At 38.8% G+C, this 22,495-nt stretch overlaps 1 protein-coding gene across 1 annotated transcript in view; it reads right to left on the bottom strand.

The window, feature by feature from the left end:
* enox2 (ecto-NOX disulfide-thiol exchanger 2) overlaps window positions 1-22,495 on the bottom strand; it is a 276,169-nt gene that overhangs the window by 202,829 nt on the left and 50,845 nt on the right. The window contains exon 2 of the mRNA XM_051650180.1: window positions 6,920-6,995. Coding sequence (XP_051506140.1) covers window positions 6,920-6,956 — 37 coding nt within the window. The 5' untranslated portion in view covers window positions 6,957-6,995. The remainder of the gene's footprint in view (window positions 1-6,919; window positions 6,996-22,495) is intronic.

Raw genomic sequence — 22,495 nt, 5'->3', positions numbered from 1 at the left:
TAAATGGACTGGCTACACTTTTTAAACACTATTTTAACATTTACAGATTGGCCTATTCACTTCCATTGAAAGTGCCATCCGTACTCTTCACTCCTGTTTACATGCGGCTCATTCAGTAATCAACTTTCTCCAGAGCAACATAATTTCCCGCAACGCTTATGTAAATAACAAACATGGCATCCGAGGAAGACTTCACTATTTTATTCTGTTTATTCTCCCTCTTACGTAAAAATTGGGATTCCCTCAATATACGAGCAAGCGCATATACGCAAATGAAAGGGGCAGTCGATATTTTTCTTTGCTGATTATAAATGGGTATAGTCTGTAGTGTGTGCTTTTCCCACTGTGCTCCAAGACGTTGAATTCTTTCCGATGTGCTGACTTGTTGTTGTGCTCCATCCTTTGACATTTGTTATTTGGTGTGTTCACGCAGAACGGCACTTGTGTGTTTACATGGCCACATAAGCCACGTTCTCATGGAGAAACCGAGGTGTGTTAAACCGCTTTCTCTTAATCCTTTAAGCAGCATATGGAAATTGGCTTTCTCGTTTACATGACGTTGCAGAACGCCGCTTTTTGCAAAAACACTGGAATAAACCGTTTTCTTAAATGCATGTTAACAGAGTCAGTGCTTTCTTCCAGAAAGAACAATTTCAATGTTATTTACATTTATGCATTTGGCAGACGTTTTTATCCAAAGCAACTTACAGTGCCCTTATTACAGGGACAATCCCCCTGGAGCAACCTGGAGTTAAGTGCCTTGCTCAAGGACACAATGGTGGTGGCTGTGGGGATTGAACCAACAACCTTCCGCTTACCAGTTCAGCGCTTTAGTCCACTACACCACTACCACTCCATGTTATAATCATCTACCTTTTTTCTAATTTTTTTATTATTTAAACACAAACTGGACTAATATAAACTAATCTGCTATTCAGTTTTCTTTGTGTGAATGATTTTTGTCAGTGAACTGAAACTGTTGCTGAAACTTGCATGGTGTTCAAACAAGCTTACATAATGCGCTTCAAGTATGTTCAATGTTGTACACATTTACATTACACAATGGAGTGACAGAGACAGAAAAAAAAAACACATTCCAACATGATCATACAAAGCATAATTTCAAATTGGCAATGTTAATAAAACAAGTTGGCTTCATAATACACAAAAAAGTGCCAAAACTTCACTCTGATTATTCAACCCAGAGAACTCCACAGCAATTCTTCTCGACCAGAGCATAACATCTGAATAACACCTGAGCTTGTTATTTTATGAGATTTTCAATTTAAGTGCAACAAGGTGCAAGTAGCAGATATGATGGACAGTTTTCTAGGAGTCCAGGGGAGGTTAAATAATCCTTTCACTTGAAATTCTAGATGAACTTTAACACTTCTGTGTTTGCAGCTCAGTATCTCAAGCCTGAGCTGTGTGACATAGCCAGGGTTACTTTCATAGCTAAGAGAATCAGAAACATTTAACAGATGTCTTAACACACTCTGGAGGAATTTACAGTTCTGCTGTGCAGCACTGTTAGGAGAGAAGTGAAGACTGGTGCTGTTAGCGCAGCATTTGACATTACAACGGTCTTATAAAAGGGTGATAAGAGTGTGGGTGCAATTTGTGGCCTGCTACAACTGCTGTGTTTATCACAAACCTGATAAATGCTCTGCTGCCCAGCACCCATGAGGAAAAGAACGAATCAAGACTTTATATCATTTTTCTGCATTCAGGGACACTTAACATTATGAAGCAAAATCAAGAATGTAGAAATTTCAAAGTGTTTTTTTAAAGCTACGGTTATTCAAGTGAATTGTGTAGGAGTATATTTATAAATATTGATGTTAAGTGTTAATATAATTTGCTTATTTTGGCACACCACCCGAAACATACACTGACTTGTCTTATTCCCATTGGTTTGGCATTTGTTGACATAAGTCTTCACATAATTCAGTGGCTCTTTTCCTTTGGAATTCTTTTGATGGGCATGGATGCAAACATTGACATTTTCACTATGAACCATTATCTTGACATACTTAAAAAAAAAAAAAATAAAAAAAAAATGGCCACTCAGAATATTCAGAGCCCAAAAGGACATACAAATAGCCATCAAACTGATTTTTCAGAGGAAAAAATGAAAAATGTATGTTTTTAGCACTCATTTTTAAACAGTTTTCATGCAGTTAGGGAAATAAAAGTGGCATGGTGTTGTTTTGGTTGGGTAGCAATATTCCTTTTTTAATACAAAAAGCTGTCCCTGAGTCATGTCTGCTGCAAAGCAATTACATATCACAGCATCAAAGTGACACATTAAAAGCACTGAAAATGTGGACTTTGATATGTTACTGTAATATGCTATTAAGCCTAAGTGAAAAACAATAGTTCTTTAAAGAGAATGTTTAACATAAATGCTTTCTTGCATGTCACAGCTCTTATAAGAGTCACAGCTCTTATCTTATCTGTAATAAGGGAAATCAAATTTTGTCTGAGCAGTGCACTTTCCTTTGATTTACTCTAATCGAACAGAAGTTCCCCCTTCCAAATTTCAAAACACACCACATCATATATTAAACTCCTACCTACAGGTACAATTACCACTAATGTTTTGATAGTATCTGGCCTTTATTTTTATATCATAGTTTAGTAAAAGAAAAGTGAGGCTCACACCCTGTTTCCCCAGCTGCCAGCTATCATTTATTTGTTGGTAATGGAGCTGTAGGTTTTTGACAAATGATGCACCTTTACAAAGGTGAGCAAGTTCTCCCCTCTTATGGATGTCAGCCATGGCCCTGGATGGAGTGGTTTGCCCTTGGCTAAAAAACAGCAAATGTATGAACATGCATTTTTATCACCAGCATCTAATTTTCCTTAATAACTTTCACTGTCACTTGTGTACATTTAGAGTCATTCAGCTACTCCCACTCTTCAGGGGTTTCGTTTTACAATCCTTAAAATTAAATCTGAAGATAAATGTATTATGTCTCAGGGGGAAATTTATTCCACTCAAGATAGAAGCAGGTGAGATTTGTGTTTTGTAAAAAAGCTGGGGTGTTTTTGGGGAGGCAAAATCTTTGAAAGTCATAGGTGGTTGGGTAGAGGTGTGCAAGATGAGCGAATGTCAATTTTCTAACAACGGCATTAGATCTAACTGACCAATAAATCTGGATGCATTAGGATAGCTGAAAAAGACAGTGATCCAAGTTAACCTCTCTGCAGCAGCACCTGAAAAACAGCGGGAATTTTCACTTTATCACTCAAGGACTTCAGCACACTGTGTTCCAATTCACAATGTGGTTATCCAGGAGGCTGGCTTCACAGAAGCTGTAGAGGTTTTATGGTAATAGCAAGTTTGAAGCGTTTTAACAGAGCTTTAGAGTATTGGCAAGCAGGACCATAATTCTGTGCCATTTAATGTTTTTGCCACTTTAATATCAGGCAAATAAAATGCAGACTCAGGTGTTGTTTTTGCAATTTTCCAACACTATCTCATGAAGTCACAGAACTGAGACTTTAATGTAAAAGCAAAAAGAACTAAATTAATTGTATGCCTTCAATCATGCAAAAGAAAACTGAAAATGGTCACTTTGCAGTCCTCATGCATCTGTTATTTTATAAAAATATTTCAATAAGACCAATTAAGGTGACTATTTTAATAACTACATTCCGACAGCAGCCAAAACAGCTCAGCACCCCTCACCCCACGGGCAACAAGAGTCCTTCGATTCTGACGCAAAACCAATTAACTAGGTGTTAAGCTGAACTCTCTAGCCTCCAGCATTTCCATAAGTTTAAGGAAACAGCAACAAGGCCATTTAGAATGAAGGGCAACAGAGTCAACTGAGAGATAGGCAAGCGACCCTATGTGCTTTCGATTCATAGTCAGTGTTGTCTACTGAATTAGTAATATATTTGTGTGATAGACGTAAAGTTCTTAATAAGTTGCCGGGACCCCTCGTGATGGCAAATAAGTGAAACTGTGCAAATTGCTTCAACCAGGATCCAATTTCAATTGCTTGAATTTCCCTAAAAATAATTTAAAGTGCAGTTGTGATTAGAGTGTCCATTCTTACTTGAGGTTAATGCAGTCAAATGTAGTCTAACCAGACATAGCTATTTGAATGTTGTCAGTCTGAAATTTTAACTAAATCCATCTGCATGTTCATTTTTCCTCTAAAAATGTATTTAGTCGCAGAGAACAGAGAAAGAAAACAAGATTAAGAAATGTCACAAGCCGGATTCAGACTTGCATCACCTACATGAGTGGCTGACCTCAATATACAAGGCTCTGGACACTTTCTGACAAGCTAAGAACAAATATCACATAATAGGGTGTCACAAGAACCAGGACTTTGGTACAAAGCTGATATTCCAATAAAACTGTAACAAGTATTGTTCTACAGTATCTGTTGCACAAACTCAATTATGTACCCGTACACTAATCTGAATGACATGCAGCTGCCTTTGAACGCTCATATGTGTATGTGTGTATGCTATGTGAACCGTGGTTGTGCCACATGGCAGTGTGACTGAATGCCTGAGTGCATGCACTACACTTCAAATACCTCATTCAAAATGCTCATCTTGATGAGGTATTAATGTAGACACAATCAGTTATGTCTTAACTGAATGTAAACAGACAGGACAAAAAAATATGAAATCTGTGTCAGAATATGAAATATGTCCATTAGGTCTTACAGTGTAATTGCAGTCTAATAGACCTGCCACTGTCTATTATTCAACAACAATATTGACAAGAAAAAATAAGAAACATTCACTGCTCTTACTTGTAATTTATCTGTATGTTCTTTATCATTGACTGATTATTTGAATAATTACTTGGAAAAATCTGAATCATTGAGCACGTTTACATGCATACAAATATGCTGATTACTCCCAAAAATCAGCTTATTAATCTGACAAAGCAAGAAAACCGTGTTTCCATGAGATTTAAAATACTCATGTTATTCTCTGCCTTTTCTCTTTACGTCAAACCATGAAGAGGCATGCACTCAACACATGCGCACATTGGATAAGCTGGTGAGAACACAGGTAAAGGTGTTTACATGCCATGCAAAATCTTTATTATTTTACACTATTTGCCCTAAAATATCCAGTGAGTGGCAATTCTGCGGACAGAAACGCCTTGTTGATTAGAGAGGTCAACGGAGAATGGCTAGTCTGGTTCGAGATGACAGAAAGGCTACGGTAACTCAGATAACCGCTCTATACTATTGAAGTGATCAGAATAGCATCTCAGAATACACAACATATCAAACCTTGAGACGGATGGGCTTCAACAGCAGAAGACCACCTTGGGCACTTTATTGAGACCATAGTGTTCCTAATAAAGTGCTCAGTGAGTATGTATAGGCTGTTTCCATTTATGGAAGTTCATTAGTAGTAGATCAATATATTGGCCATTTTTGCCTAAAAATGCCCACTTGGCCGAATAACAGTGTTCCCCCTTGTGTCAGTTCCAAAATCTACTGACAGTCTTGTTCACTTTTTTAGTACATTTTGAGTAAACTTTATTCTGTATTTTATTTGCCATTATTAAACTGTATTACATATTTCAGCATTATACCATACATACTGCTATACAGATATCTGCTTCCACCACTGAAAATCCTTTATCAGTCAAGTACTATAGTTAATATACATCAGTTCTTAGCATGTTGTGTAGTTGGCATCACATTGAGAAAGTACTGAAAAAACATTCCTGGATCAGTTCGGCTGTCCTTGATTATGGGAAAAGAGGAAGTCACCAGTCAGTTCTGCTGCTTTGCGCTGGGCTTGATAAGGGGATCATGGAAGAAAAGCCTCTGTGTAAATGAGGCAATCTGCCCCCATACAGCTGCAGCAGGACAGTGCGGTGTAGACTGGCCACCTGTAGGGAGGGTAGAGCGTTGTGACAGCCCAGACACCTACCTCTAAATTCAACATGAGCCAGCCAACCTGCACAGCCCACATAGAGTTTAATAAGATAGGGCACACTCATCTTCCACCCGCTCCTCATTCAAGAAATTAAAGACTTTGTTTTTCTCACAGTTGCCCAGCTCAATTCTCCCGTCAGGATTTGATTTCTAACACTCATTCTCACAAGTGAAAACTCTGCCGACTGAAGACCTGTCCATCAAGTTGAATGTCAAATGTCAAAATTGAGTTAAGATTTCACTGAATTTAAAAAAAAAAAATAATAATAATACAGATAGTCAGTACATAATTGTGCACTTGCTCATAATTTATGTTTTTAACAGAAAGCTAATTAAAAATAAGAATTAAAAGATTTTATCTCACAGAGATGCCTAAAAAATAAAATAAAATAAAAAGAGTTCAAACAAGGTTTACTGCAAGAGATTGAACAGTGTTTCCATCTGGCCACCTGGCATTTCCTACAAAAGTCCTGCTTTTGTTTTTGCAATTTATCCTGTGAAATGGACTATTCCTCAGTTCACTGGCATAAACATTTGAGTTATTTATAACTCTCTAATAACAGACTAAACCCTGTATTTTTCTCTTGGCTCACACAAACACCATCTGAAGCAGTATTAGCCTCACCTTTCAGCTTAATATCCCAGAACTTGATAAAAGGTGCTGGTGAGCTCTGAAATTAAACTTCCTGTCATTTAGAAAACGCAAACACCACCTGAAAAAGAGGTGCTCCAGAATACGTTTCCACTTGTTCATGACAGAGTAAATGCCAAAGAACTCGAGAAGAAACACGGCAAACCTTTTATTATTGAGAAGCTGCCTCTCACGGGGACACTGACGGCCTTATCAGGTGTGCGGTGGAGATCTTGCCAACAAATCCTTTTTCTGCTGTGAGACCTATACTCTGCCTGTGAATGAGAAGCTTAAAGGGTCTCTGATGGTAAATCAACCCAAAACAGAACTTCCACCAGTACAATGCATCTCAACTTACCTACAGCTTGGCCAAATCTGTAGTCCTTGAACATCATGTGTTGGCTCTGGACACTCAATCTCTCAGCGACACGGCCCTGTTAAGAAAACAATACATGTTTAGCACCTTTTTACACATTTAGGGACACTGAGACATCTCAATTAGGAATGTCAAAAATGACACATTTTCATAATCGTCTAGTCGTTCGTTTGTTTGAACAAACAAGTCGGTGTTAAAGAAAAAAATTATAATATTGGCTCCGTTATGGTCACGTGACCCCGATTAAACACGTTTCAGAGGGATTTATGGATGCTAAGCACAGCACTTTAATCTTTCCACAGCAACTCACAAATACAGGAACATTACTAAAGCAGTGGATTTAACGTCAGATAGTGATCGTCTTGAAATGTAGCCTATTGTTGATGCAGTGCTTTGATGGCTATAAAAGCAGCGGTGCATAAATGGACTAAACTTTAAGCATTAAAGAGACGAAAATTCTTGCAGAGGGTTTTACTGTGCTGATTATTATTCATTTTTTAGCACAGCAAGCTATAATCATGTAAAAACACCCTCCAAGAAGTTGCATCTCTCAACTAATTTGAGAATTACATCTCCATTAAAAACCACCACCACTAAAAATATTAATGTTTGTCATCAACACCACTAATCGACTAGTCAGTTGTTGGACGACTAGTTGATTAGTCAACCACTGTAGCACATCCCTAATCTCAATGTGTCAAACTTTTTATAAAAGTGAGAAATGGTACATTTCAATGGCAGAAATGCATTAAGGTCCAGTTAACTGCAACAAAATTTCCACCAGCATAGTGAAGTTTTTGGAGAAGGAAATCTAAACTTGGCAAAAATTGTTATTAAATTAATAAATAAAAAAAAAAACTTCAAATCTGGCACAGCACATCTTAATCAGCATATGTAAGTATGTGAACCGAGTCAGAGACTATTTAGCTTGAGTTGGAGCACTTGTATTTAAGGAGAACTATTATGCCCCTATTTACAAGATGTAATATAAGTCTCAGATGTCCCCAGAATGTGTCTGTGAAGTTTCAGCTCAAAATACCCCACAGATCATTTATTATACCATGTTGTAAATGCCTCTTTTTGGGTGGAATCAAAAACACGCTGTTTTCGTGTGTGTCTCTTTAAATGCAAATGAGCTGCTGCTCCCTGTCCCCTTTCCGGAAGAGGGCTGTGCCTTCACAGCTCGTGCTTCGGATACTATAGCAACAACAAATCAGAACCAATATGACTGACACCGTAAATACCGGAGTTCAGCCATATATGTATGAGCAACCTTAAACGACGCAAAACATAGGCATTTTGAGCTTGTGATACTGCTTATGTAGAAAATCATTTCCTGCTTTCCATCTGCATTTCACGCCACAGCAACGCAGTGACATGACATGACGTCATGTGTAAACAAGCTATAATGACATAGCTGGTCTCCGTGAATACAATCAGAGACAATGTTAACTTTAGCTGCATTAGCCGTGGAATCAGCAAACAAGCACATTCGGAAAGGCGATTTGCAAACATTCACAAAATATAAAGTGTGATACTTGCATCGTCAGGATATAAAGCTGGAACACGAACAGTTGGTACTGATCCATGCCTGAAAGTCAAATATTTTGAAAATCCTGCTTTATATTGACCCTCATTCACAAAGCAGTCCGGTGTAGAATGATTTGCACAAACATACACGAATTTTGGTATGTTTTGGGGCACATTTTCTTCAAAAACAAAACTTGTCCACTGCGTCTACAGTTGCTCTGTTTCCGTGAGTACAAGAAGACTCTTATGTTCACTTTTACAGCCAACAACAGAACACTTAATGACGCTTACGAAGTTGAGACATTATTCTTCTCACTGTAGCTGCTCCAGCGCGGAAAAAAATGGCGGACTGTGTGTCGATAACTCAGGTGAGGACCTATGAAAATAGGGTGGAGTCCGTCACCAGTCGTGGGCGTGGTCTGCTCTACAGTGACGTCACTTTAGAGCGGATACGAAAACCAGTCATTTTGAGACACTGTTTTGATTAATAGAAATATAAGAAAGAGGAGTGGGTGGACTTTTAACATTGTAGGGTGGTTGTGTACACACACTGCTGACTCACATTTATGTTCAAACACCATGTAAAAGTGAATTTTGCATAATAGGTCCCCTTTAAAATGAATGGGAGAAATTGACAACACTCAATGCCACATAGAAACGGAAATCCCGCCTTACAGATAAAAGAGCCAATCTCCTTTTAAATACAGACATCACCTGTCAATCAACTTGAGAACATGCATGCACATAAGCTAGACCAGCCTGAAAAACAATGTTTTTATTGTGATCTGAGGTAATGTATGATACCATTGTTGTCAGATTTTACCTAGTTATTTGAAATAAGTTATTTGATCATTGACCAAACTTTTGGAGATTTCGGTCATCCCTCATTCAAGTAGATAGAAGCTCTACTTTCATGCCACTTGTATCCATAGAAAATAGCTGCCCTGGAGTGTTCCAAAGATGGACTCCAAGTGGACTGACTGGCTTTAAATGAGATGAGAAGCACAGTGGAATGAAACAATTTCAGCAATTAACGACCTGTGTTCAGAGTTGCTTAGACTACTTGTACGTTTTTTTTTTTTTTTTGGAGCTTGACAGATCTTGTTGCTATTCACGTTCACTGAATGGATATAAGCAGCCAGGACAATCTGCAAGAAGTGTTTTGTGTTCCACTATTAAAGAAAGAAAATGTTTCCAATCCTTAAAGATTTAAAATTTGAATCTGAAAGCCACTCATACCATTGTGGGTGATTAAATGATTTTAATTTGTCAATTAAATAGTGAAAGCCAAAGAATGTTAAATTATGATATCAAGACTCCAGTCTTTAACAATAAAAAGCTACCATGTCTACACAGGATTGAGCAATAACTGCTTCCTTGTAATGTGGTCAGTTGATAAATTATCTATTTTCTGAGAGGGCTTGTGGACATAACTTCCCCAAACAGCCGTATGTCCCGGAGCCACCTGCCAATTCCTCTATGACCCCTTTGTCCACAAGGTAGTAATGAACTCTAACCTCTTGGCATTTGTCACAGCTGCCCCAAAGTCTCAGGCTGGCCAAACATAAATGACCCCTTTTTTCAGATATTTTCTTATTTTAATTCAAATTCTCTCATGCAAGTTAACTCTCTGCCTGTAATGTGTTTGGTTTTGCTGACATCGGTTTGGCTGACATGTCTTAACTGGCTTCCACATGACTCGTCAACTCTATTGAATATATTGAAGTCTATGGAGCAGAGTTTCCGCCAAGAAATTATGGTTCCGCCAACGTGTCTGGGAATTGTAAATTTTACTGGTCAAAAACCTAACGGAAAACGGAAACCCTGCTGTGGAGTGATGTGTTGGTGTCAGCGTTGTCCCGGCATCACACTGCGTTTCCTTTCAGCAATGTAACCTGACCCTTAAAGTTCAAACAATTTGAATTTTGACCCCATATCCGCTGACCTTTCGAAGTATCAGCGCAGGATTACTGGGCAATTTGCATAACATAAAATCTTGTCTGTGTAATGACAGGTTAAACTAAACACTGTAGTGGCTTTCAAAACTGTTTTACCTCACTAATGATGTCTTTTAGAGCACAAAGCAACAAGAAGTATTTTAAAACTGTCAAACTCTATGAAGAGATATTGAATGTTTCATAATTTCTTTTTAATGATAAATATTTACCTTATTGTTTCCGAGCATCAAGTTTTTTAAACGAATTAAAATTTACCAAGAACAACCTTAACGTAAACGACCCGTTACTTTCTCCGATTAATGTATTAAAGCAATTACCAGGACTTTTTTCTCCTCTCTAAATCTCTTGTTTTCAATGTTTACTGTGCACATTTGATGCATTCTCGCCCCTCCTTTGCACCTTCTGCTATGCTTGTCATGTGGAGGGCAAAGCGGTGCTTGACACTGTCGTTTAATGGAGCATTGATGCCCCAATGTGAGTCATGTGGAAGTCAATATAGGAGAACAGGGCTTTGGAGAGTGGGCATTTGGTTGAAAGGATGGGGGCAGTCTAATTAAATGCCTAATTGGGTTGGTAATCAAAATCTGGTTCTTATTCAGTACAGATGCAGACAGAACATACACACAAAAAATGCAATAAGCACGTTGTCATGACAATCAGCTAAACTTAGCATTAAATTAATAAAATGCATTCTTATTTCCTGTCTAATGTGCATGAAATCAACAATCAACTTTGTAGCGCATGTCTCCCGCACTGTGTAAACAAACGTTTCATCGTATACATGACACTTCTGTGCCACCTTCGCTGCGCAAAAACACCTTTAAACTTTGGGACATGGGGCACATGACATGCCTCACAAAGAAATTAATTACAAGCTATAGGTTTAGGAGAGAAAACAAAGACAGCTAATTTTACTATTTATGCAATAAATTTGAACAGGTAATACCTTTTTTCCCCCAATAATTGTATAATACAATTTATTCCTAATTAGTCATTACTGTTCTGTTGAAACCTGACATGATCTCATTATTTGACAACTGCTTGCTGAGGGTAGTGAATGCAATTAGAAAAGAAAGTTTTCCAGTCATTGTGCATTCTTTCTTGCTTACAATTACAAGAAGAAACATTAATGTTATCATTAAGGAATCAGAATCGTTAAGTGGAATTGGAACCAGAATGGTTAAATTCTTTACGTTTCCCATTCCTAATGGATGCAACACTAAGCCTAGTGTTAGTTAGAATCGTTAAGTGAATGTAAACAGACTGGACAAAAAAATGGGATGTGTGTCAAAATATCAGATCTGTGCATTAAACTTTGTATTAAATGCTGCCTAAGTGTAGCCTAGACTCCTAAACTGCTGGATACGTTTCAGTCTTACTCTGAGATTGAGCCTCAAAGGAGAGGAACGTGATTGGTTGCAGCCGTTAGAACTGACACAAAAGCATTAGCAAAAAATCCCTCTTATGATGAACACCAATGGAATGTCTAGTTCTCAAATATGCCTATAGCTTGCAGGGCTGTTAGCAAAGTGTTTGAAGTTATGAGGCATAAAAGACTGCATTTGGGCAAAATGGACATTAAAAATGCATTTGAATTCATCTGAGGTGAGATTTAAGTCAGTGGCCCAATAAAAACGATTCAGTAATAGCACTGGCCAGAACGAAGCAGCCATCATCTTCCCTCCTATCAAACGAAGGATACATTCCGTTTGAGGGTATATTTACTCAACATGATTAGAACTGAACAAGAAAAGAGGCGCGTTTAACTTGTGCATTATTTTTATATATACACACATGTCTTGTCTCATCTCCAGAGAATAAAACATACACCATTTCAACCCAACAAAAGTAGACACCTAACATCCAAAATTGCTTTGACCCTTTCTTGAACCTATAGATGTAATGTGTGGTTAGGACAGTATTATATACTCTTACAAAGATTTTTGCAACACTGCACACTGCAGGGCACTTACCTGTATCTGTAATGTTTTGGCCTGCATTGTAAGCCATAATTATTAATAATTAAAAATTCTAATAATGATTTGAGGATTCATCTAGAGTAGTTTGTGATAGAAATCACAATGCATCTGCGAATCATTATTTTTTCCCAGCCCTAACTCGCAGTGCTACGATGAGACAAAATGCAGAGAAGTTGAACTATGGGCCAAGTTTGTTAAATGTTCTTTCTCACTTTGTTGTACAAATACTCAGGCAATCAAACTACACTTTGTGCTCCATTCACTCAAACACATCCAAACACAGGAGACTAGAAACCTTTATATTTATGCATGTGGCAGATGCTTTTATCCAAAGTGACTTACAGTGCATTCAGTGTATACATTTTATCAGATTTTGTGTTCCATGGGAATTGAACTCATGATTTTGGCATTGCTAGCACAATGCACTACTAGTTGAGCTACAGGAACCCTAACTTGAAATGCAAACTTGTGCAAAGAAATGTTGTACTCTGCTGCGTACAAGACTTCAAGCTTGGCGAACTCTGACCTGCGAATCTGTATGATGAGAGGACACGTGACCAATAGAAGATCGAAAACACACACGCTGACCTCTTTGTTCAATACAAAGAATACAGGTGCATCTCAATAAATTAGAATGTCGTGGAAAAGTTCATTTATTTCAGTAATTCAACTCAAATTGTGAAACTCGTGTATTAAATAAATTCAGTGCACACAGACTGAAGTAGTTTAAGTCTTTGGTTCTTTTAATTGTGATGATTTTGGCTCACATTTAACAAAAACCCACCAATTCACTATCTCAAAAAATTAGAATACATCATAAGACCAATAAAAAAAAACATTTTTAGTGAATTGTTGGCCTTCTGGAAAGTATGTTCATTTACTGTATATGTACTCAATACTTGGTAGGGGCTCCTTTTGCTTTAATTACTGCCTCAATTCGGCGTGGCATGGAGGTGATCAGTTTGTGGCACTGCTGAGGTGGTATGGAAGCCCAGGTTTCTTTGACAGTGGCCTTCAGCTCATCTGCATTTTTTGGTCTCTTGTTTCTCATTTTCCTCTTGACAATACCCCATAGATTCTCTATGGGGTTCAGGTCTGGTGAATTTGCTGGCCAGTCAAGCACACCAACACCATGGTCATTTAACCAACTTTTGGTGCTTTTGGCAGTGTGGGCAGGTGCCAAATCCTGCTGGAAAATGAAATCAGCATCTTTAAAAAGCTGGTCAGCAGAAGGAAGCATGAAGTGCTCCAAAATTTCTTGGTAAACGGGTGCAGTGACTTTGGTTTTCAAAAAACACAATGGACCAACACCAGCAGATGACATTGCACCCCAAATCATCACAGACTGTGGAAACTTAACACTGGACTTCAAGCAACTTGGGCTATGAGCTTCTCCACCCTTCCTCCAGACTCTAGGACCTTGGTTTCCAAATGAAATACAAAACTTGCTCTCACCTGAAAAGAGGACTTTGGAACACTGGGCAACAGTCCAGTTCTTCTTCTCCTTAGCCCAGGTAAGTTGTCTCTGACGTTGTCTGTGGTTCAGGAGTGGCTTAACAAGAGGAATACGACAACTGTAGCCAAATTCCTTTACATGTCTGTGTGTGGTGGCTCTTGATGCCTTGACCCCAGCCTCAGTCCATTCCTTGTGAAGTTCACCCAAATTCTTGAATCGATTTTGCTGGACAATCATAAGGCTGCGGTTCTCTCGGTTGGTTGTGCATCTTTTTCTTCCACACTTTTTCCTTCCACTCAACTTTCTGTTAACATGCTTGGATACAGCACTCTGTGAACAGCCAGCTTCTTTGGCAATGAATGTTTGTGGCTTACCCTCCTTGTGAAGGGTGTCAATGATTGTCTTCTGGACAACTGTCAGATCAGCAGTCTTCCCCATGATTGTGTAGCCTAGTGAACCAAACTGAGAGACCATTTTGAAGGCTCAGGAAATCTTTGCAGGTGTTTTGAGTTGATTTGCTGATTGGCATGTCACCATATTCTAATTTTTTGAGATAGTGAATTGGTGGGTTTTTGTTAAATGTGAGCCAAAATCATCACAATTAAAAGAACCAAAGACTTAAACTACTTCAGTCTGTGTGCATTGAATTTATTTAATACACGAGTTTCACAATTTGAGTTGAATTACTGAAATAAATGAACTTTTCCACGACATTCTAATTTATTGAGATGCACCTGTACATATTTCAAAGCTGTGTATTGTTGCAGGAAAGTGATTAGACAATATATTTTAATGTTTTATATATATTATTTGCTATTTCTTATGTATTATTTACTTACACCAGAAGCCCTTCCCCATGCCATCATATCGCAGTGGTGGCTCAGCGGTTAAGGCTCTGCGTTAGTGATCAGAAGGTCGGGGGTTCAAGCCCCAGCACCGCCAAGATGCCACTGTTGGGCCCTTGACCCTAACTGATGTATCATGGCTGACCCTGCACTCTGACCCCAGCTTAGCTGGGATATGTGAAAAAAAAAAAAAAAAAAAGAATTTCTCTATATATGTGTGATAAATAAATATAATTAAATAAAAAAATTAAATTAATTAAAATTAAAAAATATCCTAGTCTGTTGCATTGTCCAAAAAAAATTTGAGTGCTCAAAGCCTAGTGTGCCTGGCCATTTAGGCACCAAAAACAATCTCCTCTGCTCCACCAAGAGAGGCAAATTATCATACTAGACATTCATGGTCTTAGTAGATACCTTAAATGTCAGACATACCAACAACCTCAAATTTTGCAGAACAGGCCAAACCTCAAATGCTGGCTTGGTCTTCAGAACCGAGAGCAAGAAAAGCGTTCACAAGATTTGATGTTTTTAATGTAATACTGGTAGCATATTCAATGTATTTTCTGCTGAACTGTGTAGAAAGGAAAGCTTTTAGCCTTTCTCAAACATTTAGTTCAAGAAAGTGTTGCTGATCGTAATGTCTGCTAAGTGGTGCTTGCATCTGTGTTTTATGACAGAGGCTAACAATGGTATGGGAACATATTAAGTGGCTTAAAATTGCAGGCATCTAAAAGGATCGGAAAGAACTTAAGTCTAAAATTTGTAAAAAAAAAAAAAAAAAACAAAGAGCTGTGTTTAATGTGGAACTTTGGTTTTTTTAAAGGGTTAGTTCACCCAAAAATGAAAATCCTGTCATTATTTATTGTGCCAAACCTGTGGGATTTTCTCTCTTCTGTTCAGCTGCTGTTTTCCATGCAACAAAATAAAACATGAATTATACAACTCAAATGCTATATTCCAATTCTTCTGAAGTCATATGCTAGCTTTGTGTGATAAACAGATCAAAATGTAAGCCGCTATTTACTTAACAACGTAGTATGGTCTAATTTTATGATAGTTCTATGACACTTTTATGGTGCCTTTTTATACATTTTGCAGCTTGATAGCCCATGGTCTTTTCACTTTCCTTGTGTTTAACACAGCATCTCAGATATACTTCGAAACATCTCCTTTTGTGTTCTAAGGAAGAAAGTCATACAGGTTTGAAAAAATATGAGAGTGAGTATGAAATGAGTAACTGAATTTTTATCGTTGTGTGAACTATATGTTTAAGGAAACTTTTGGGCTCAGATACAGTAAAACACGTTTGATAGACTGTTGGGCCAATCATATTTCAATATATAGATAGAACGATAAGGGCTGCATAGACTAGTTGACTATAACTAATGTAGTCGACACTGTCAGCCTGAAGCCGACTAGTTGCTTTCCATGTGATTTACAAAGTGCATCTGTAGGAAATACAGTGGGTGGCGGATTTCTGAAACATATGATGACAAGGGAAGACCCATTCACATTAATAAGGAAAGTTTTACCTGATTTCTTAGGGTTAAGTTTAGAGGTTGGGTTTTAGTTTCTCTGACCAATTAGATAGAGCTTTCCTGATGAATAGTACTGAATCGTGCAATCAGTTCTCACTAAACTCATGAATATAAATGACTCTTCCCCTGCCATCCTACATTTCGGACACTTACCAGCAGGTGTTGAGGCCGATGTCTCAGCACTGTAAAAGTGAAGTGGCTCAAATGTACTTTCATAAAGATGACACAGATGCTAAAGTAACCTCCAATATATGCAAAGTGGACTTCAAAACAGAAAAACTAGTGCTATGCAAAGTCATTTAAAAAGGCACCTGCTAGCGCCGATTAGTGATTTTCAACATGATCAGTACAACTTTGTGTGTTTGGACATCTGGCCTGGTTGCATTCTGTTCCTTGAAGAACACGATTCGGCGACAATTAGAAAGGACCTTCAAGTTTAAGAGTATGATGACATGACAGAATCATCCCATCCTGCATGCTAGATCCCGTGTCTGCCCATAATCATCTGTACAAGTGGATGCAAGAGGAAAAGGAATCGCCTGCAGTGGTTATTTTGTTCTTCCGATTTTAAAACTAAAGTTGAAGCAACATCACAAAAATGAGTTATGATTGGTAGGACATGTACATCAGTAGATTCTGAACATTTCTCTACATTATTCGCGGGAAAGAACACTTCCATCCAATCACAGTGCTGCCTCATGCATGAGCTCACATTCAGTGTAGAATTCAAACTCACTGATGTAACAGCTGGTGTGAGATTTCAACAGTACTCGTGGAACAGACATGAGAGTGGACTTATACACTTAACACTGTGATGAGACAGAAATCAATCGTCAGAATGGAATCGACAAATCAACTGTTAAAAATCAGTACACTTACCACCCGTATAGAACGACTGGGTAAAAATATCGATTTTCCGATGCTTCACAATCTGCATTTGAAACTATCTCGATTCTTAAATCCCAAAATCGATCTTTTACTAAATGTGCAACTCTCTACAATAGGAGTAAATCACTCACATATGAGACCTAATTTCACGCTTAGCAGCTAAAAGTGTCTTTGATTAGCCACTGGCTGGTAAATGTTCAGATTTCACTCACCAGTAATTGAGTAGCATATTTGCTATTTTTGAGGGTAAAAGTTTGATTTGACTTGTTCTGTGTGTTACGTGTGTCCAAAGATGAGATCCATGCAATCCATTTGTCATTGAATAATGTCTCTTTTAATATCCTTTCTGTTCTTTACAGTCAATTGTTGATCAAAAACAACAAAGCATAAACATTCAATTCTAATCACTGAGGCAGAACGACCCACCCCTCCCTCTCGTCATCATCCCCTCGTCTCTGAGGGCTGTCCTTCAGGCTATTAACGGAAGTGAGCAAGAGAGAGAGAAGAGGTGCAACTTAACGAGCCTCACCTGGATAGCGGATAATGAGGCACACCTGATGTGAGTGGAGCCTCATCACTGCTGCCATTAAAATGCAAAGCGCACCTTTCTTCGGGAAGCCGGCTTCTATCTCGTGTGCACATACTGGCATCCTCGCAGGTCCAGGAACTTAGCAGCAAGGGTCTGGAGCAAGTCAGATGCAACATTGGGGATTGGAGCATGCATTGCTGCAAACGGGCCAAGATGCCCCGCCATTCCCCTCATATGCCACTGCCCAAAGGAAGCCGAACCGATTCAAGGAAGAACGCACGTTAAGCATGTTCATCCGGACCGCACTTTGGCAATGCAGTAGCCAAGTACTTGCATCTGCCTTCACGTACTTGCGTAGAGTATGTTTTGGCCTTTACTCTCTCTTCACTCTCCACCTTCACATAGCCCCATTCACCATGAAGGCACAATATCCTCCTTTATTTTGGACACTTTCCCCCATGGAACGCTATTTTCCCATTTTTTGACATTTTATGTTTCTTATTATTGCAACTAAATGCCTCTCTGAGGCCTGACGCCACACCCACTGTGACCCACTATTGCTCACACAGCCACTCGTTAGAAGGTGAAGAAGCCATTCGAGTCCTCTCGTTTATATGTGCTCATTTGCAGACGAGTGCCGGCTTTACAAATCAAAGTAAACACTTGAAAATAGAATAAATTATGCATTAAACAATAAACATGTAACAAATGTATGCACATATGCAATATAATATCATATTTATTGATGGAATACACAGATTTGTAAATTTTTTAAAAGCTAAAATGTGACCAAAATGTAAAATATTATTTGTAAAATTAATATTTTCTTTATGTACCTATAGTTAAAAGGTCCCCTATATAATTAGCTGGGAGAGAATTGCTTTCATATGCAAGCAAAATGGAAATTGTAACTGAAATATACCCAGATGTATCGATATTGAATCAAATTAAAATCATTTTCGAATCAAATCAAGAGCTTGTGAATCAGAATCGAATTGGGAAATCTGTATCAATGCCCACACTAATAGATAAATAGATCAATAGATTTTTTCACTTAAAAAAAAAAAAAAAAATTAAACATGACTTTGGGAATGCTTAGCACATAATTCTTCCAGCAAAGTGCAGCATTAATGTGCAGAACCACTGTGCCACAGTTGACAGAGATCAGTGGGCCTCTGATGAACAGGGCCTTATCAGACAGAGTCAGCGGCAGGAGATCAGGAGATGAGGAGATTAAAAATCAGCCCATCTAACACCTTTCATTTTCACCACGACACACTGTTCAGCTCAAAAACAGCCACAAAACCCACAGCTAAAACCAGTGCCCATGACAGTCATTAAATGAACAAATGAACAGTTGAAATGAAGCACACTGTTTATAGTAAGTATAGTAGTTAAGTATACAAGATGCAATTCTTTAAATTACATTAAAAAATAAAATAAAATACACACATCATAAAGGGTACTTTTGGCAAAAGGTGCTGTGCTCCAGGATTAAATCATTATTAAGATGAGCATTATTTTAACAGACTGGTTGCTCAATTCTCTACAGCATTTGTTACCATAGGAATCAACACAGCAACCTGGCCTCTGATGTGGAATTGCCTTCTAAATTGACTTTTTATCTGCGGTTATTATCCTCATGTGTCACTGTCATAGAAACAACACACTGCAGTGACAAAAAAGGGCACACAGCGTATCAGAGATTTGTTTAGAACAGGGATTATCATCACCTGCAATGTGCTTTCCAATTGCGTGAAAGGGATGACATCTCTGGAGACTGCCCTGATCTCACAACACTGTACAGCTGAGCAGCACACTTATAAAATTCAGATAAAATATTCTTGCTTTCAAGTGTGAAATTTGGGTCAACGATTGCCATATCTTATTCCAAGAAGTTTGCATCAAGCCACAGAAATCACTTTACAGGTTTCAGTAAAGCATATACAATGGAAGTGAATGGGTCCAGTACATATGTAAAGGTAGCCAGCTGGTAGCCAGCTGGCCTCAAGAGGCGCACTAGCGACTGACACTAGAGGCTGTAGCCTTTAGCCTCCTCGTTAGTGCGCCCGCCTCCCATACCGGCTAACGCAGGTTCGAATCCCGCTCGGAGTGGGTCGAGCAGGACCAATTTAAGGAGGTCGTGACCCGGATGTGAGTGAGGTTTAGGGGGTGAGTGTACCGACAGCCAGCTAGTGGGTAGCTGTGCAGTGTGTAAAACTCACTCCCCTGGCCTCAAGAGGCACACTAGCGACTGAAGCTAGGGGCTGTAGCCTTTAGGTTACACATACACAAAAAAATACACACACGGTGCATCTCAAATTGCACACTTCTACACTTGTCATGCGTCATTTTGTAGAGCAAGTATAGAGAGAGTAGTATGTTTACACCTAAAATTCACAATAAAAAAAAGTGTACTACGAGTACACAGATTATGTACTACTTCAACTGAAATAACAGAGTGTGGAATGTTGGACACTTCCTACATTCAACGGTCATGGCTTGCCCAACGTAGCATAAGGTGTGGGGTTACCTGGACATGTTATACTAAAAAAACTATTGTAATTAATGGTGAATGTGGCAACTAACAAAACTTCTGTGAAGACAGCACCTTAAAAATTTTAGTGAAAATGTGTACATTATTTGAGTGTTGAACTGAGTTTGGCTAATGCCCTATCAGCAACACATCGCCTGGCTCTGGATGGGCCATTCAAGGACATTCACAGAGTTGTGAATTGTCCTGTTGAAAGGTGAACATGTCGGCCCAGTCTGAGATCCTGAGCACTCTGGGCCAGGTTTTCATTAAGGATATCTCTGTATTTTGTTGCATTCAGCTTTCCTTCAACCCTGACCAGTCTCCCAGTCCCTGCCGCTGAAAAACACCCCCACAGCATGATGCTACCACCACCATGCTTCACCGTTGGGATGGTATTGCACAGGTGATAAGCGGTGCCTGGTTTCCTCCAGACATGATGCTTGGAATTGAGGCCAAACAGTTAAATCTTCGTTTCATTAGACCAGAGAATCTTGTTTCTCACAGTCTGACAGTCCTTTAGGTGCTTTTTTATGTGTCTTGCACTGAGGAGAGGTTTCCGTCTGGCCGCTCTGTCATAAAGCCCAGATCAGTGGAGTGTTGCAGTGATGGTTGTCCTTCTGCAAGTTTCTCCCACCTCCACACATGATCTCTGGAGCTCAACCAGAGTGACCATCAGGTTCTTGGTCACCTCTCTTCCCAAGACCCTTCTCCCCTGACTGCTCAGTTTGGCTGGGCGGCCAGCTCTAGGAAGAATCCTGGTTGTTCCAAACTTCTTCCATTTAAGAATATGGAGGCCTCTGCGCTCTTGGGAACCTTCATTGCAGCCAAAAAAAATCTGTAGCCTTCCCCAGATCTGTGCCTCGACATAATCCTGTCTCTGAGCTCTGCAGGCAGTTACTTTGACATCATAGCTTGGTTTTTGCTCTGATCTGCATTTTCAGCTGTGATACCTTATACAGACCAGTGTGTGCCTTTCCAAATCATGTCCAATCAATTGAATTTGCCATAGGTGTACTCCAATCAAAGTGTAGAAACATCACAAAGATAATCCAGAGAAATTTGATGCACCTGACCTAAATTTCAAGGGTCATAGCAAAGGGTCTGAACACTTATGTCAATGTGATATTTCAGTTTTTTCTTTTTAATAAATTTGCACATTTATCAAAAATCTGGTTTTTGCTTTGTCATTATGGGGTATGGAATGTAGACTGATGTGAAAAAACATCTATTTAAAGCATTTTAGCATAAGGCTGCAACATAAAATGTGCAACATGAAATGTGTATACACTGTAGTGTATAGTGTACAGTGCACAATTCGTCATTTGGGACATGGCTACTGTTTCAAAAGTATAGCAACAGTATATATTATACGTGTTAATGTGATATTAGTGTGTATTTTATAAGGTTTATGGCCTGGCCCAATTCACTTCCATTGTAAGTACATTACTGTAACCACGTTATTTTTATTATTTATTATAATTTTTTTTTTTTTTGCCTTTTTAAAATAAATAATCAATTTTTATTTATTTATTTTTATCCTCCTTAGTAGGTCCTCATGGTGGCGTGGTTACTCATCTCAATCCGGGTGGCGGAGGACAAGTCTTAGTTGCCTCCGCTTCTGAGAAAGTCAATCCATGCATCTTATCACGTGGCTCGTTGTGCATGACACCACGGAGACTCTCAGCTTGTGGAGGCCCATGCTACTCTCCGCGATCCACGCACAAATTATCACGCCCCCCCCCCCATTGAGAGAGAGAATCCTTAATCACGACCATGAGGAGGTTACCTCATGTGACTCTACCCTCCCTAGCAACCGGGCCAATTTGGTTGCTTAGGAGACCTGGCTAGAGTCACTCAGCACACCCTGGATTTGAACTCGTGACTCCAGGGGTGGTAGTGAGCGTCAATACACACTGAGCTACCCAGGCTCCCAATGAGCAATTATTTTTGAGGTAATCAACATTATGCCACAAATGCTATCGATTGAGCTTAACTTGTAGCCTATTAAACCTAGAATAAGTTTTTAAGAAGATGGATAAGAGCCAGCAAAACATAAACAACAAATTCCTTATATCACTTTTAAGAGGATATAAAGAAAGTGACATTGAGTAAGTATTCAAATTGGCAACAGTGATAGTCAGCAACATTTCTGCTGTTTAATGTGTTTTGTGCTGCTATTAAAAGGACAAATATTAGCAAATTAATGAGACTATAAAATAGTACTAAAAAGCCATTTGAAAATAAAGCTTATGGTAAAGTGGGATATATTTTGCCTGCAGTAAATCTGACACCTGAGACT

This window comes from Myxocyprinus asiaticus, chromosome 22 (assembly GCF_019703515.2).
Source record: "Myxocyprinus asiaticus isolate MX2 ecotype Aquarium Trade chromosome 22, UBuf_Myxa_2, whole genome shotgun sequence".
Classification (NCBI taxonomy): Eukaryota; Metazoa; Chordata; class Actinopteri; order Cypriniformes; family Catostomidae; genus Myxocyprinus; species Myxocyprinus asiaticus.
The sequence above is the reverse complement of the archived record's forward strand: the minus strand, read 5'-3'. Positions and strand labels throughout refer to the sequence as shown.